This window comes from Heptranchias perlo, chromosome 12, assembly GCF_035084215.1.
Source record: "Heptranchias perlo isolate sHepPer1 chromosome 12, sHepPer1.hap1, whole genome shotgun sequence".
In the NCBI taxonomy this organism is placed as follows: Eukaryota; Metazoa; Chordata; class Chondrichthyes; order Hexanchiformes; family Hexanchidae; genus Heptranchias; species Heptranchias perlo.
The window spans coordinates 15,655,678-15,672,997 of NC_090336.1; the positions used below are offsets into that span (position 1 = coordinate 15,655,678).

Here is a 17,320-nt window from a genome sequence, read left to right on the forward strand (position 1 = left end):
TCCGGAGAAGTGTGAGGTAGTACATTTGGGGAGGGCAAACAGGGCAAGGGAGTACACAATAAATGGGAGGATACTGAGAGGTGTAGAGGAACAAAGGGACCTTGGAGTGCACGTCCACAGATCCCTGAAGGTAGCAGGACAGGTAGTTACGGTGGTTAAGAAGGCATATGGGATACTTTCCTTTATTAGCTGAGGCATAGAATATAAAAGCAGGGAGGTTATGCTGGAACTGTATAAAACACTGGTTAGGCCACAGCTTGAGTACTATGTACAGTTCTGGTCACCACATTACAGGAAGGATGTGATTGCACTAGAGAGGGTACAGAGGAGATTTACAAGGATGTTGCTAGGATTGGAGAATTTTAGCTATGAGGAAAGATTGGATAGGCTGGGGTTGTTCTCTTTGGAACAGAGGGGTGATTTAATTGAGGTGTACAAAATTATGAGGGGCCTAGATAGAGTGGATAGGAAGGACCTATTTCCCTTTGCAGAGAGGTTAATAACCAGATTTAAAGTGATTGGTAGAAGGATTAGAGGGGAGTTGAGGAAAATATTTTTCACCCAGAGGGTGGTGGGGGTCTGGAATTCACTGCCTGAAAGGGTGGTAGAGACAGAAACCCTCAACTCATTTAAGAAGTGCCCGGATGTGCACCTGAAGTGCCGTGACCTACAAGGCTATGGACCAAGTGCTGGAAAGTGGAGTTAGGCTGGGTGGCTTATTTTCGGACGGCGCGGACATGATGGGCCGAATGGCCTACTTCTGTGCCGTAAATTTTCTATGATTCTATGAATTCACAATTGTAATAACGTCTGCATTAACTCAGGCACAGTGTTAACAAATGTGTCCCGGGGTTTGAGAACTCAGATCTTCGTAATGAACGAGCAGCTGGGGATCAAAATCAAAAGTGGTGTTCCTTGCCGAGTTCCTCGTAAAATTAGATTTAAAATGATCGGCCTGGTGATGGTTGTACACCTACAAAGTTAATTTCTGTGAAGGTCCTGAGGGCACCTAAGGGAATGAACAGATTTGTTCCAATGCCACTTTACACATTTGTGGTTTTGGGGGCATAGAGAGTTCGAGCTCCATGATACTGAGCCTCACAGAGCGAGCTCCTGATCTTGGGCATACCATTGTGAGGGCAGGCCTCAAGGTCAGAAAGGAAGAAAATGGCCTATCGTTATATATATATATATAATATATCCATATCAATGACTTAGATGAGGGGACCGAGTGTAATGGATCCAAGTTTGCTGATGATACAAAGCTAGTTGGGAAAGTCAGCTGTGAGGAGCTTTCACACAGCAAAGAGGCTGCAAAGGGATATAGGCAGGTTAAGTGAGTGGGCAAGAAGGTGGCAGATGGAGTATAATGTGGGGAAATGTGAAATTATCCACTTTGGTTGGAAGAATAGAAAAGCAGAATATTTTTTAAAAGGTGAGAGACTAAGAAATGTTGGTATTCAGAGGGATTTGGGTGTTCTTGTACACAAATCACAGAAAGTTAACATGTAGATACAAGCAGTTAGGAAGGCAAATGGTATGTTGGCCTTTATTACAAGGTGGTTGGAGTATAAGAGTAAGGAAGTCTTGCTGCAATTATATAGGGCTCTGGTGAAACCACACCTGGAGTATTGTGAACAATTTTGGTCTCCTTACCTGAGGAAGGATATATTTGCCTTGGAGGGGGTGCAACGAAGCTTCACTAGATTGATTCCTGGGATGAGAGGGTTGTCTTATGAGGAGAGGTTGAGTAGAATGGGCCTATATTCTCTGGAGTTTAGAAGAACAAGAGGTGATTTCATTGAAGCGTATAAAATTCTTAGAGAGCTTGATGGGGTAGATGCTGAGAGTCTAAAACTAGGGGTCTCAGGATAAGGAGTCGGCCATTTAAGACTGAGATGAAGAAAAATTTCTTCTCTCAAAGGGCCGTGAATCTTTGGAATTCTCTACCCCAGAGGGCTGTGGATGCTCAGTCGTTGAGTATATTCAAGGCTGAGATCGATAGATTTTTAGGCACTGAGGGGATCAAGAAATATGGGGATTGGGCAGGAAAGTGGAGTTGAGGTAGAAGATCAGCCATGATCTTAGTGAATGGTGGAGCAGGCTCGAGGGGCCATATAGCCTACTCCTGCTCCTATTTCTTATGTTCTTATGTTCTGTTGCCTTGGCTGGAGTTAGAGTTCAGCCTAAGTGCAGCAATGCGGAAGAGCAGAAGATAATAAAGCAAAAGTAAAATGTGAATGGGCCTCATTAACTGGTGCCCTAAATGTTGCATATTGTGATCACTTCTTGCTGTTTGTTGCTTTTTGTGTTTGGAAATTTTTCAGTAATTGTTAAAGTATTAATTATACACCCCTAACTCAAACAAGGACTGTAAATCATAATATATAATCGACAGCTATTGACACCTCTCTTTCCTCCCCCACCACCACAGTCTCAGGCTGAATGAGACGGTTCTATTTGACCCTGAGCTGAGCTTCTGACTTCATGGGCTCGATTTTCCCGGGAATTTGCCGGTGCGTTGGGGGCGGGGGGGCTCCGAAAATCGGGGAAATCCCGTTCGGGTTCGGAGCCCGGCTCCAACCCACTGACATCTGAGTTTCCCATGGACACACCTGTGTGCTCGCAGGCGTCCCGAATCCGGAAGCCCTGCCGGCTTTAATTGCCGGCGGGATGATAGTTAAAGAGCCAGATGTACCTCATTGACGTACTTAAGGCACTTTACTTGTGACAGGTTACATGGTTAGAACGATTTTTAACTTACCTGGGTGACTTTCCCATGGTTTCTGATTCACGCCTGGTGAAACCAGGCAAAAAGAAATGAAATAAATTAAATAAAAAACCATTGCACAAAGTTAAAACACAAAATCGAACTACCTTTCCACCCTGCTCCGATGTCTGATGTCTCTCTCTCCGATCTCCCCTTCTTCAGCCCCCCGATCTTCCCCTCTCCCCCCCCAATCTTTCCCACTCCCCCCATACTTCCCCTCTCCCCCCGAACTTTCCCTCTCCCACCCAATCTTCCCCTCTCCCCCCGATCTTCCCCTCTCCCCCCGATCTTCCCCTCTCCCCCCGATCTTCCCCTCTCCCCCCGACCTTCCCCTCTCCCCCCGACCTTCCCCTCTCCCCCCTGATCTTCCCCTCTCCCCCCAATCTTTCCCTCTCCCCCCCAATCTTCCCCTCTTCCCCCAATCTTCCCCTCTCCCCCCCAATTTTCCCCTCTCTCCCCCCATATTTCCCCACTCCCCCCCGATCTTCCCCTCTCCCCCCGATCTTCCCCTCTCCCCCCGATCTTCCCCTCTCCCCCCGATCTTCCCCTCTCCCCCCGATCTTCCCCTCTCCCCCCGATCTTCCCCACTCCTCCCTGATCTTCCCCTCTCCCCCCTGATCTTTCCCTCTCCACCCCAATCTTCCCCTCTCCCCCCAATCTTCCCCTCTCCCCCCAATCTTCCCCTCTCCCCCCCAATTTTCCCCTCTCCCCCCAATCTTTCCCTCTCCAGCCCAATCTTCCCCACTCTCCCCAATCTTCCCCTCTTCCCCCCCATATTTCCCCACTTCCCCCGATCTTCCCCTCTCCCCCCGATCTTCCCCTCTCCCCCTGATCTTCCCCTCTCCCCCCAATCTTCCCCTCTCCCCCAATCTTCCCCACTCCCCCCAATCTTCCCCTCTCCCCCCCAATGTTCCCCTCTCCCCCAATCTTCCCCTCTCCCCCCAATCTTCCCCTCTCCCCACCAATCTTCCCCTCTCCCCACCAATCTTCCCCTCTCCCCCCCAATTTTCCCCTCTCCCCCCAATCTTTCCCTCTCCAGCCCAATCTTCCCCTCTCTCCCCAATCTTCCCCTCTTCCCCCCAATATTTCCCCACTTCCCCCGATCTTCCCCTCTCCCCCCGATCTTCCCCTCTCCCCCTGATCTTCCCCTCTCCCCCCAATCTTCCCCTCTCCCCCAATCTTCCCCACTCCCCCCAATCTTCCCCTCTCCCCCCCAATTTTCCCCTCTCCCCCAATCTTCCCCTCTCCCCCCAATCTTCCCCTCTCCCCACCAATCTTCCCCTCTCCCCACCAATCTTCCCCTCTCCCCCCCAATCTTCCCCTCTCCCCCCCAATCTTCCCCTCTCCCCACCAATCTTCCCCTCTCCCCCCCAATCTTCCCCTCTCCCCCCGATCTTCCCCTCTTCCCCCCCCCATATTTCCCCTCTCCCCCCAATCTTCCCCTCACCCCCCCCGATCTTCCCCTCTTCCCCCCCGATCTTCTCCTCTTCACCCCGATCTTCCCCTCTCCCCCCCCGATCTTCCCCTCTCCCCCCAATCTTCCCCTCTCTCCCACCAATCTTCCCCTCTCCCCCCCCCGATCTTCCCCTCTCCCCCCCCGATCTTCCCCTTTCCCCCCTGATCTTCCCCTCTCCCCCCAATCTTCCCCTCTCCCCCCATACTTCCCTTCTCCCCGCCCCGATCTCTCCCCCCCCGATCTTCCCCTCTCCCCCCCCTGATCTTCCCCTCTCCCCCCCCTGATCTTCCCCTCTCCCCCCCCTGATCTTCCCCTCTCCCCCCGATCTTCCCCTCTCCCCCCCGATCTTCCCCTCTCCCCCCCCCGATCTTCCCCTCTCCCCCCGATCTTCCCCTCTCCCCCCGATCTTCCCCTCTCCCCCCAATCTTCCCCTCTCCCCCCCATACTTCCCTTCTCCCCTCCCCGATCTCTCCCCCCCCGATCTTCCCCTCTCCCCCCCCGATCTTCCCCTCTCCCCCCCGATCTTCCCCTCTCCCCCCCCCGATCTTCCCCTCTCCCCCCCCCGATCTTCCCCTCTCCCCCCCCGATCTTCCCCTCTCCCCCCCCCGATCTTCCCCTCTCCCCCCCCCGATCTTCCCCTCTCCCCCCCCGATCTTCCCCTCTCCCCCCCGATCTTCCCCTCTCCCCCCCCGATCTTCCCCTCTCCCCCCCCCGATCTTCCCCTCTCCCCCCGATCTTCCCCTCTCCCCCCCATACTTCCCTTCTCCCCTCCCCGATCTCTCCCCCCCCGATCTTCCCCTCTCCCCCCCCGATCTTCCCCTCTCCCCCCCCGATCTTCCCCTCTCCCCCCCGATCTTCCCCTCTCCCCCCCCCGATCTTCCCCTCTCCCCCCCCGATCTTCCCCTCTCCCCCCCCCGATCTTCCCCTCTCCCCCCCCGATCTTCCCCTCTCCCCCCCCGATCTTCCCCTCTCCCCCCCTGATCTTCCCCTCTCCCCCCTGATCTTCCCCTCTCCCCCCCATACTTCCTTCTCCCCTCCCCGATCTCTCCCCCCCGATCTTCCCGTCTCCCCCCCTGATCTTCCCCTCTCCCCCCTGATCTTCCCCTCTCCCCCCCCATACTTCCTTCTCCCCTCCCCGATCTCTCACCCCCCGATCTTCCCCTCTCCCCCCCCCGATCTTCCCCTCTCCCCCCCGATCTTCCCCTCTCCCCCCCATACTTCCTTCTCTCCCCCCCCCCCCGATCTTCCCCTCTTCCCCCCCCCCCCCGCCGATCTTTCATCTCAGCGCCGGATGTCGTCTCGCTCTCTCTCTTCCCCCCCCCGCCCCCCACCTCGCGTTGCTGCTCCTGACGGCAGTCAGCCTGTCAACCCGCCTCCATTTCAAAATTGAGCCCCATATCCTCTACATCACAAAGACCGCCTACTTCCTACTTTGTAACATTGTCCACCTCCGCCTCGGCCTTAGCTCCATCTGCCACTGAAATCTTTGTTAATGACTTTGTCACTTCCAGACACAATGGGGGGAGTTTTAACTGCCCCCCCCACAATGGGTGGGAGAGGGTCCGGCGGAGGGGGGGTTTAAATTGTTCAAAATGTGAAACCCGACCCCAACCGACTGCGAACATGCCTATTTCCGACTGAACCACGGCGAGTTCGTGAGTGCCATGGTAACCATCGCTGGAGAGGCAGGGTCAGCCATTTTGATATGTTAATAAGGCTCCGTTCCTCAGATTTTTGCAGCCATTTAAAGTTAACAGATGTGAGCCGGGTTTCCCAGGGCTCGGAATACCCGGCAGCTGAAGGGAGGCGGGAGTTGCCAGATCCAGTAGGTAAATACATTTCCAGCAATGTTTGTGGGCCAGGAGGAGTTGGAGTGCTTCCCCTCGGGCCCTCAAGGAGACCTGCTACGATCTCTACCCCCGCGATCTCCAGAACCCCCCCATCCCCCGCAATCAGCCAAACCCCCGCGATCTCTCCGCACCATAATTTCTCCCCTCCGCGATCTCTTCCCCCGTGATCTCTTCCCCCGCGATCTCTTCCTTCGTTATCTCTTCCCCCGCGATCTCTCACCACCATAATTTCTCCCCTCCGCGATCTCTTCCCCCGCGATCTCTTCTCCACGATCTCTTCCCCACGATCTCTTCCCCCGCGATCTCTTCCCCCGCGATCTCTTCCCCCGCGATCTCTTCCCCCGCGATCTCTTCCTCCATTATCTCTTCCCCGCGATCTCTTCCTCCATTATCTCTTCCCCCGCGATCTCTTCCCCGCCATCTCTTCCCCCACCATCTCTCCCCCCGCCATCTCTTCCTCCGCGATCTCTTCCCCCGCGATCTCTTCCCCACGATCTCTTCCCCGCGATCTTTCCCCCGCGATCTTTCCCCCGCGATCTCTCCCCCCGCCATCTCTCCCCCCGCCATCTCTTCCTCCGCCATCTCTTCCCCCGCCATCTCTTCCCCCGCCATCTCTCCCCCCGCCATCTCTTCCCCCACGATCTCTTCCCCCATGATCTCTTCGCCCGCCATCTCTTCCCCACGATCTCTTCCCCTGCGATCTCTTCCTCCATTATCTCTTCCCCGCGATCTCTTCCCCCGCCATCTCTCCCCCCGCCATCTCTCCCCCCTCGATCTCTCCCCTCGCCATCTCTCCCCTGCCATCTCTTCCCCGCGATCTCTCCCCCGCGATCTCTCCCCCGCCATCTCTCCCCCGCCATTTCTTCCCCCTGCCATCTCTTCCCCTGCCATTTCTTCCCCCGCCATCTCTTCCCCCCGCCATCTCTCCCCCGCCATCTCTTCCCCCTGCCATCTCTTCCCCCGGCATCTCTTCCCCCTGCCATCTCTTCCCCCTGCCATCTCTTCCCCCCACCATCTCTTCCCCCTGCCATCTCTTCCCCCTGCCATCTCTTCCCCCTGCCATCTCTTCCCCCTGCCATCTCTTCCCCCTGCCATCTCTTCTCCCTGCCATCTCTTCCCCCCCGCCATTGCTTCCCCCGCCATCTCTCCCCCCGCAATCTCTTCCCCCCCGCCATCTCTCCCCCTGCCATCTCTTCCCCCCGCCATCTCTTCCTCCGCAATCTCTTCCCCCCCGCCATCTCTTCCCCCCTGCCATCGCTTCCCCCGCCATCTCTCCCCCCGCCATCTCTCCCCCCGCCATCTCTCCCCCCGCCATCTCTTCTCCCGCCATCTCTCCCCCCGCCATCTCTCCCCCCGCGACCTCTTCCCCGCCATCTCTTCCCCCGCGATCACTTCCCCTGCGATCTCTTCCCCCACGATCACTAGCCCACAATCTCTTCCCCCGTGATCTTCCCCATGATCTCTTCCCCCTCCCTCGATCTCTCCCTCGCTCCTTGCTACCATGCTCCCAGCCCCCACCCCTCACCGACAACCGATCTTCTCAGTTGCTGGGTCCGTCCCCAGTAGTCCCCGGCTGCTGCCTTGTGCCGCGGGCTTTCCCACCCGGCAGCCAGCTAGCCTCTCAACCTGCCCGGCTGCTGGACGGGAAATGGAGTAAAAAGATTCTGATGAGGTCCTGCTGCTAAATTCGGCAGGACCTCCGACTTCCCGGTATTTCCGGGTTTCCCGGCCGCTCCCTCCCTGCTCCCTCCCCACCTCCCTGTAAATATCGGGGCCAATGCTCTCCTTGCCAGCCTCCCATCCTCCAGCTTGCGTACTACAAAAAGCTCCAACTTCAGCTCATCCAAAACTCTACTGCTTGTATCCTGTCCCACTTGTCTATCACCCCTGTCCCTGCTGACCTACATTAGCTCATAGTCCCCCAATGCCTCAGTTTAGAATTCTCAGTCTTGTGTTAAAATCCCCCCATACATCCCCTCCTTAAAACATACCTTTTTGACCAAGCTTTTGTTCACCCCTGCTAATATCCCCTGCTTTGGTTCAGCATCCTTTTTTCCCTCTGCGTCTGTGAAGCTCCTTGGGATGTTTTTCTAGCCGGTTGGTTATTCTTCCACAAATAAAAAGTTTGGCAAATACATTAAGGAGAATGCTTCAATGTTGATGATCTGACAAATGGCACAATATGATTACCACCAGGTCGCCCCAACTTACAGGATCCAGTTGCATCTAGAAATATACCTCTGTACTTGTCACATGTTTGATCTGTTGTGATAGATAATCTTTTGTTTTATTTGACAGCTGGACACACCTAGCAAATATGGTAGATCTTCACAAGATGAACCTGACGATTATCCAAGAGTTTCCAGACAGCCTTTGAACTTGACTCAAATAAGTTTGCCATGGAAACCAGAGGTGAGGATCAGAAGTGGAAAGCAATGTCTAGCTATACTGCACATAAAACTAGTCCAGTATCTCCAGCAGACACACTTTAATTGGGATAAGACTTTTTTTCCTATAATTTATTCCCTCCACTCTGTACAGGCAATGAAGTGCCAAGAAAATTAGACGTTGTTTTTTTTCTCTCGAAAATTGATGCTTTGTATCTTCTCCACTTACACATACCTAAGGTCTTTAATAGTAGATACTGTCGTATGAAGCTGTGAAACACAAGAAAGTGCGTGAGTCACTGCCACTGCTCCAATGTGTTTAAGAACTGGTGCGTGAAGTGTAGAAAATAGAGACATTAACTGGCAATTTGGGACAAATTTTCTCTAAATCTGTACATGTTTAACCTAACTTACAGACCGAATAAAGCTTTATTTGTTTTTAGAATCTAATAGCAGTTTTATTTTTTTTAAAAGTCTCCTCTCTTGCTCCCTTTCATGCTTTCTCCTTCCATTCATTCTGTCTGAGTACAATAAAACCAATGATATTTGCAGCAGATGCTTTCTCTTTCTACAGCTGCTGAAAGACGCTGTAAGTTGTTCATTTGAAGCCTTTTTGTTTACCACAGATGTCAGCACTCTGCTCTTTCTCCATGCCAGTCTGTGTAGGGCAAATTTACACACAAAACTCACCCCTGTACCGGGGCCAGGTTTGATCCCCAACATCCTCACTCTGTTGCAACCTAATCTTATACTCTTTCTCAGAATCTCAAAACCATCAAACTCTTTAATTGTCTCACTCTGCACCTTTCATCTACACCCTCCCAAGTGTTGTGTCACCTGGTCACGCCTTCTTGATTTGCCTCTCACTCTCTTCGGTTTGATGGTGTTCTGCTCTGAGGGCCTTAGCTCTTCACCTAGACGTCTCAATTTAAAAAACTGTTTCTTCACCCCAGCCTCAGAGGAGCATCCTCTCCTGCACTAGTGTGACATTTCAGCCCTGATTTTAACCTAACCCACTTGGCGGGAATGGGACAGGGTCAGGCCGATGTCCGTTTTGCACCCCGTCCAATCCTACACTTTGTTGCCTTTAGTGGAGCCATGCAGGTTAGGTTAAAATTGGAGATTTAATTTCCAACACCAACTGTCCTTAAGTCAGATGGTCCATTCAATATTATTGATAAATTATGGGCAGTTTTATGCTATAGACTCATGTTCATTAGGAAATGATCAAGCAAAAACATTCTTTTGATTACTTCGGAGCCTTACAGCCAGCAGAGAGATAATCCTTCCAATCTATTGGTCTAAGCAGGGTGAAGGGACACAATGTGCTAACTGACTATTCCATCCGTATTGCCTTAAACAAGATTTTGGTAAATCTCATGAAATGTCATTAATGTCATAATGATGAAGCTCAAGGAATCTTATCCAAAACAAAGTGGCAGTGGGCAATGGTGTTGGGTGGGAATGTCCATTAGGATGGAGCTTAGAACACTGATCTAGGAGCCTGGGTTGTCTATGGGGCAAACACTGAATGTCAGTCCAGGGGAGGATCAAGTATTCAGGCAAAGCATTTAGTTCAAGGATCCAGGAGTATCTAATAGGAGAAGCGATGAGCTGTTCTGGATTCTGGAATCTCTGGGAATTGGAATTACATAGAATTTTACAGCACAGAAACAGGCCATTCAGCCCAACCGATCTATGCCGGTGTTTATGCTCGACACAAGCCTCCTCTCACCTTATCAGCATATGTTTCTATTCCTTTCTCCCTTACATATCTAGCTTCCCCTTAAATGCATCTGTGCTATTCACGTCAACCATTCCATGTGGTAGCAAGCACCACATTCTCATCACTCTCTGAGTAAAGATGTTTCCGCTGAATTTCTTATTGGATTTATTAGTGACTACTTATATTTATGGCCCCTAGTTTTGTACTCCCCTCAAGTGGAAATATCTGCTCTACGTCTACCCTTTCGAGCCCCTTCGTTATTTTAAAGACGCGATCAGGTCACAACAACAACAACAACAACAACACCTTGCATTCATATAGCGCCTTTAATGTAGTAAAACGTTCCAAGGAGCTTCATAAGAGCGATTATGAAACAAAATTTGACACCAAGCAACATAGGAGATATTAGGCCAGATGACCAAAAGCTTGGCCAAAGAGGTAGTTTTCATGGAGCGACTTAAAGGAGGAGAGAGAGGTAGAGAGGCGGAGAGGTTTAGGGAGGGAATTCCAGAGCTTATGGCTTCGGCAGGTGAAGACACAGGCGCTAATGGTGGAGCGACTAAAATTGGCAAGGTGCAAGAGGCAAGAATTGGAGGAGCGCAGAGATCTCGGAGGGTTGTAGGGCTGGAGGAGGTTACAGAGATAGGGAGGGGCGAGGCCATGGAGGGATTAGGATGGGAATTTTAAAATTGAGGCGTCATCTCTCAGTCTTCTCCATTCTAGACAGCCTGATCAGTCTTTCCTGAAAGTTGTATCTCTCAGTTCCGATATCATCCTTATAAATCTTTTTTGTACTTTCTCCAGTGCTTCTTTATCCTTTTTGTAATATGGAGACCAGAGCTGTGCATAGTACTCTAGTGGTCTAACCAAGATTCGATATCAGTTTAACATATTCCTCTAGAAATGTACTCCAGTGCTTTGCTGCACTTTTTATGGCTTTTAGTGATTTAATGATTTTTTTTATCTGTACTCATAGATCCCTTTATGCCTCTACCCCATTTAGACTCTTATTTTCCAAGGACTAGGTGGCCTCCTTATTCCTCCTACTAAAATGCACCACTTCACACTTATTTATATTGAAATTCGTTTGCCATTTACTTTCCCATTCTGCAAGTTTGTTGAAGTCCTGTATTTTGTCGCAGTCTTCCTCAATAACTATACCCCCCAGTTTGGTGTCATCCATAATTTTTGATATTGTACTTCTGATTCCTGAGTCCAATCATTAATGTAAATGATGAACAACAGTGGACCCAGCCCCAATCCCTGTGGAATACCACTCCCCACCTTCTGCCAGTCTGAGTAACTACCTTTCAACCCCTACTCTCTTTTCTGTTTTGTAGTCAGTTTGCTTATCCATTCTGCTACTTGTCCCCTGACTACATATACCCTGACCTTAGTCAAGAGTCTACCTTATTGAAGACCTTTTGAAAGTCCACCTATATCACTGAAAGTCCCTGTAATATCATTGAAAATCCATGCAGGGAGATGAGGAACTGCTCAATAAATCTGCGGAATCAGAACCTATAGCTTTAATTTGGGAGCTATTGTGGCTAAGGGCAGGACAAGAGTAATATAAGGTGTTGGTTAATGCAGGATTCAAGTATTATGATTTGGGTTCTTTCAACATTTTTAATTTGCGCTTATAGTAGAGAGGCCATTTTCATAAGCACACTGAGTCTGCTGTGAACTAAAACCTCTGCCCTCCAATAACAATAACAACTTGCATTTATATAGCACCTTTAATGTAGTAAAACGTCCCGAAGAGCTTCACAGGAGTGTTAGCAAACAAAATTTGAAACCGAGTCACATAAAGAGATATTAGGACAGGTGACCAAAAGCTTGGTCAAAGAGTTAAGTTTCAAGGCGCACCTTAAAGGAGGAGAGAGGGGTAGAGAGGTTTATGGAGGGACTTCCAGAGCTTTGGGCCTAGGCAGCTGAAGACACGGCTGCCAATGGTGGGGCAGTGGAAATCGTGGATGCGCAAGAGGTCAGAATTGGAGGAGCGCAGAGATCTCGGACGTTTGTAGGGCTGGAAGAGGTTGCAGAGGTAGGGAGGGGTGAGGTCATGGAGGGATTTGAACACAAGGATGAGAATTTAAAATCTGAGGCGTTGCCAGGCCGGGAGCCAATGTAGGTCGGCCAGCACAGGGATGAGTTAGGACACAGGCAGCAGAAGTTTACAGAGGGTGGAAGGTGGGATGTGAGTTGTGAGTGGGATAGTGTTTCACGGGACAAATGATTACTCCATGTCCGTGGAGACCACGTCAGATACCGACTACTTTCTTCTTTCTTCTCCAAAAAGTGGTAAATTACAAACTGTCAGAATGTTCTGTAAAGGCTAAAACTAATAGATTTATTTACAAGTAAGACAACGCCACAGCAGCAACAACTGCCATTTATATAGAGCCTTCAATGTAAAAAAAATTCTCAATGTGCTTCATAGAAGGTGTATGCAAAAAGATGCAGAGCCAGGAAAGGAGCATACAAGTGGTCACCGATATGGTTTTTGAAGGAATTTTAAAAGAGGGGAAAGGTGGAGAGACAGAGGAGTTTAGAGAGGGAATTGCAGAATGTGGGATCCTGGTGGCTGAAGGCTCAGCTGCCAATGGCGAGGCAAAGGGAGAGGGGGTTGCACAAGAGGCTGGAGTCAGAGGAATGCAGAGGTTAGAGGCTGTAGGAGGATACTAAGATAGGGTAGGGTAAAGCCATGGAGTGATTTCAAGATGAGGATGAGGATATTAAACTTGAAGTGCTAAGGGAAAGGGAGCAATGGCGGTGAGTGGTTTGTGAAAGGTGATAGATGAGAGGGCACCAAGGAGAGCATTGGAGTAATTGAGTCCAGATAGAATCAGTTCACAAGAAGTTAAAATATCTTTTTCAGAATATATTTCTGAGATAGTCTGACAATGTGCAAGACTTTTGGAGGAAACAGTCTTTTATAGATTTCCTGATGCAAACATTGTATATGAGTGATTCAGTTCCTAAATCAACCTATGAGCCCAGATTTTCATCTTCAGTGCCTGGGTATAAGAGATTCACCTGAAGTTGAGCATCTGTCACAAACTGGGGCACAAGCTGCTCACAGTTTTCCACAATGGATGGAAAATTATGGTCAGCTTGTGCCTGAGTTTGCTCTAGGCGCTCCCAGTGGGAGCAACTTTTATGCTTAGGCACTGAAAATGAAAATCTGGATCATGGAGTGCAACTGCCAACTCCAGTAACTGAACCAAATTGAACTGAAGCTATGACAAAAAAGCCTGCCATGTACATTCTAGTCTGAAAGGCCTCTGAACTAATAGCTCAAAGAAAGAATGATGCATCCAGTTCATAGAATTGTTTCATGGGCATCTGTTTGCTGCTTGTCCATGTCTCACATATCAGCTAATTTGTATAATTTGATTAGCACCTCAGACAAAGCTTCTGCGTGTGGCTAATGTACAAATCAAAGAACCTATCTGCATGTTGCAAACAGCTGAATTGCAGTCTCCATCTTGAAGATTAGTAACGATTAACTGCTTCCATCTTAATGTAGTTATTACTGAAACACATTTTATTCTGTATATTTTTTTGAATTCTTTCTCAGGATGTGGGTGTCACTGGCTAGGCCGGCATTTATTGCCCATCCCTAGCTGCCCTGAGAAGGTGGTGGTGGTGGGCTTTCTTCTTGAACCACCGGTAGTGGCTTGATTCAACTGAGACCAGTTAAGAGTCAGCCGTGTTGGTGTGTGACTGGAGTTGTCACATATAGGCCAAACTGGCAGTTTTCCTTCCCTAAAGGGCATTAGTGAACCAGTTAGGTTTTTACAACAATCTGACAGCATCATGGTCACTTTTACTGACACCAGCTTTTTTTAAACTGAATTCAAATTCGCAAACTGCCAGGGTGGGGTTTGAACTCACACGCTCTGGATTACTAGTCCATTAGCATAACCACTACACCACCGTGACCAATATCCATGGTTACATTAAAAAAATACAATAAATTAGTTTTCCATTGTGCTGCCGAATAAGAACTGTTTTCATCAAAGTGGGTAAATGTCAGGTATTTGTAAAACAGGCTACCTCAATTTCCTTAATGTCAATGTTAGAATCTGTACGATATTTATTCACAACCAGACATCTGTAATTGGTTAAAATTGCACTTGAAAGATTATTAATTAAAACTGTCAAGTACAGATGGGAAAGGAAACAGGAACTAAAAGAGCAAATTGGCAGGGTGAGCTGAACCCTGTTATTACTCATGGAACACTCTTCTGGAACAAGCTGAGAAGTGGAGGTGGGAACAAGTACTGACACAGCTCGACAGCTTGGAGAGTCAGTTGAGATGATAAGTGCAGGTGCAGCTAAAGAGTGGTTTGGCTGGGGCCAGCCACGTTCAACAGGGAGTTACTTTGTGACATAGGATAAGAGTGGAGTCTATGGATAGAGTGAAAGTTGAGTGCAGATTACAGAGACAGCCAGAAGGGTTAATCAAGTGAGTGTTCAGGTTGAAGGATCAGTCAGAGGATTGGAGTTTGCTGACAGAACTGGAGATTCCCATGGGTCAGAGGGTTAGTCAGCAGTGGGTAGAGATCTATTGGCAGCTCCAGAGTGAGCAGGTCAGACTGTCAGCGATGAAGTGATAACATCTGTCACAATGGAAAAGAAAGGAATCAAATTGATGAATCAAAGGTGGAAATATTGAAGGAAACTCGAGGTAATGGAACAGATCGAGAGATTGCTGTGAATGAAAAGACTCATTTCTTTATCACCAAAGAGCCCAGGTCCAGCAGAAAGTATTAAGGGTGGTAACTGAAAAGGAGAGAGACTGCAGGAAATAACAGAAAGCAAGAAAAGTCCAGATAAAGAAAATTAAATATACAGGAGTTTAAGACTCATTGGGGGGACTTTTAAGACCCCAGGATGGGCGGGAGAGGGTCGGAGGGGAGTTAAATTTGTAAAAAATGTGAAACCTGACCCCAACCTACTGCAAGTGCGTCTACTTCCGATTTAACCGGGGCGCGATGGGGGGCGGGCGAGTAACCCGCTCTCGAGAGGTGGGTTAATACTTCTGATATGTTAATGAGACTGCATGCCTCAGATTTTAGCAGCCATTTGGATTTAATGGCAGCGGGCCGGGTTTCCCAGGGCTTGGGAAACTGGCAGCTAAAGGGAGGTGAAAACTTCTGGATCCATCACTACTTGTGGGCCAGGAGGAACAGGAGGGCTTCCCCCAGCCCTTCAAGCTAACCTGCCACGATCTCCAGACCCCCTCCTAGCGATCTCTAGTCCCCTTCCTCACGACCGGTCGATCACCTCTGCGATCCGATCCCCCGTGACCTGATCCCCTGCGATCTGATGCTGATCCGCTGCGATCCAATCCCCTGCGATCCAATCCCCTGCGATCTGATCCCTCGCGATCTGATCCCCCGCGATCTGATGCTGATCCCCCTGCGATCCGATCCCCCGCGATCTGATCCCCCGTGATCTGATGCTGATCCCCTGCGATCTGATCCCCCGTGATCTGATGCTGATCCCCCTGCGATCCAATCCCCTGCGATCCGATCCCCCGCGATCTGATGCTGACCCCCCCACGATCCGATGCCGATCTCCCCAGTGATCTGACCCCCCCCCCCGCCGCCGCAATCCGACCCCCAATGATTCAACCCCCCATGGGCTCTCCCCGCCCCCCCCCCGCCATCCCCCCGCTATATCTCCCTCCCTCCATCTCTCCTCTCCAGCCACGGCCTTCTACCGCAGACCTTCCTGCCCGACAGCCTGTCAATCTGGCTGGCTGGTGGGTGGGAAACAGTGTTAAAAAATTCAAATGAGGTCCTGCCGTTAAATCGGCAGCACCTCCACGGTTCCCGTATTTCCAGGTTTCCTGGCTGCTGGCAGTCGCCCCCGCTCCCTCCCCAACTCCCTGTAAATATCGGGGCCAATACATCTGTACAAATATACAGATACTGATAATGTTTGAAAGTAAGAACATTCAAGAAACAGTCATCTGGCATTGAGGTTTGATATGTGTTGCAAAAGCAATGATGTCTTTAATTTAGTTAAGAGGGGAAGAGTACACTCAGTCACTGAGGCCCAATAGTCTGCTCCCACAAATAGACCGATTAATTCAGTGCATTGAGTTAATTTTTCAAAACGTTAGATAGACCTATTCTGAATAGATGCCTCTGAAAGTAATTCTTGTATGTATAGTTTGGGGGTAGGAAGGCGAGTTGGCATATGAACAGCTACCTTCATGAGTTCCAGTTTGTTTTTATGGGCATTAAGGCCTGCAGATTTTGAATAGATACCTTAAAGTTATTGGCGGGAGGTTGCGGGAGGGGGTTGGGTGGATCAGTGTTTAGATATATAAATTATAAAGCAATACATATGTTGGGGTCTGTCGGTATTGAATAAATATATCCATGAGTAGTAGCGTTGTGGACATGTGCATATAATGATCTCCCCGTAAGTTATGTATGTGTTTAGGTGGGGAAATGGTGGTGGAGCTGTTGTTTATGATCAGATGCCTCCATAAAGTGTGTGCATGCAGAGCTAGTGTTGGGAAAGGGATATTAGTCCCTATATATAATTTAGGTTGTTGCGGCATACATATTGGATGCTTTTCAGGCCAGTGGAGTAATCGAAAAGGAACATGCTAGATTTTACTTTTGTGAGAAATGTGTAGAGCTGATTGTAGCTTTATAAGAAATTGTAAGGCTCAGGGGAAAGCCACTTACGTTGTTTTGAGCGATTTTTGCAAGGCCTTCAACCCAGTGTCTTATGCGCTCTTCATGAAGAAGGTGGAAGCTATGTGAATATATGGCTAACTCTTGCATTTGATCCTAAATGTGTACTCCACCTCTAAAATTTGTTTAAAGTTAGATGGGAGACTCATTCAAGCTATCATCCTAGAAGGAGAAGTGAGGCAAGATTTCTCACTATCATTCATCCTATTCAGTGGCTCACCAACAATGTGCTAGATAGATTTTAAGGGACAATCTTAGAGCCATTTCTGATGGTAATGCAGATAATTTTGTGTTGTTGGCGCATTCACCTGGGGACCTGGGGCACACCATTCACTATCTTGAATAATGGGTTAACCAGTGGAATATAGTGATGGTATGGCTTTTCACAACTTAAGAGGGATTTGCT

At 49.5% G+C, this 17,320-nt stretch overlaps 1 protein-coding gene across 2 annotated transcripts in view; it reads left to right on the plus strand.

Moving 5' to 3' along the window:
* Positions 1 to 17,320, plus strand: part of b4galnt4a (beta-1,4-N-acetyl-galactosaminyl transferase 4a) — a 659,811-nt gene that overhangs the window by 337,803 nt on the left and 304,688 nt on the right. For both annotated transcript variants that reach the window (XM_067993694.1, XM_067993695.1), the window contains exon 3: positions 8,375 to 8,488. In XM_067993694.1, coding sequence (XP_067849795.1) covers positions 8,375 to 8,488 — 114 coding nt within the window. The remainder of the gene's footprint in view (positions 1 to 8,374; positions 8,489 to 17,320) is intronic.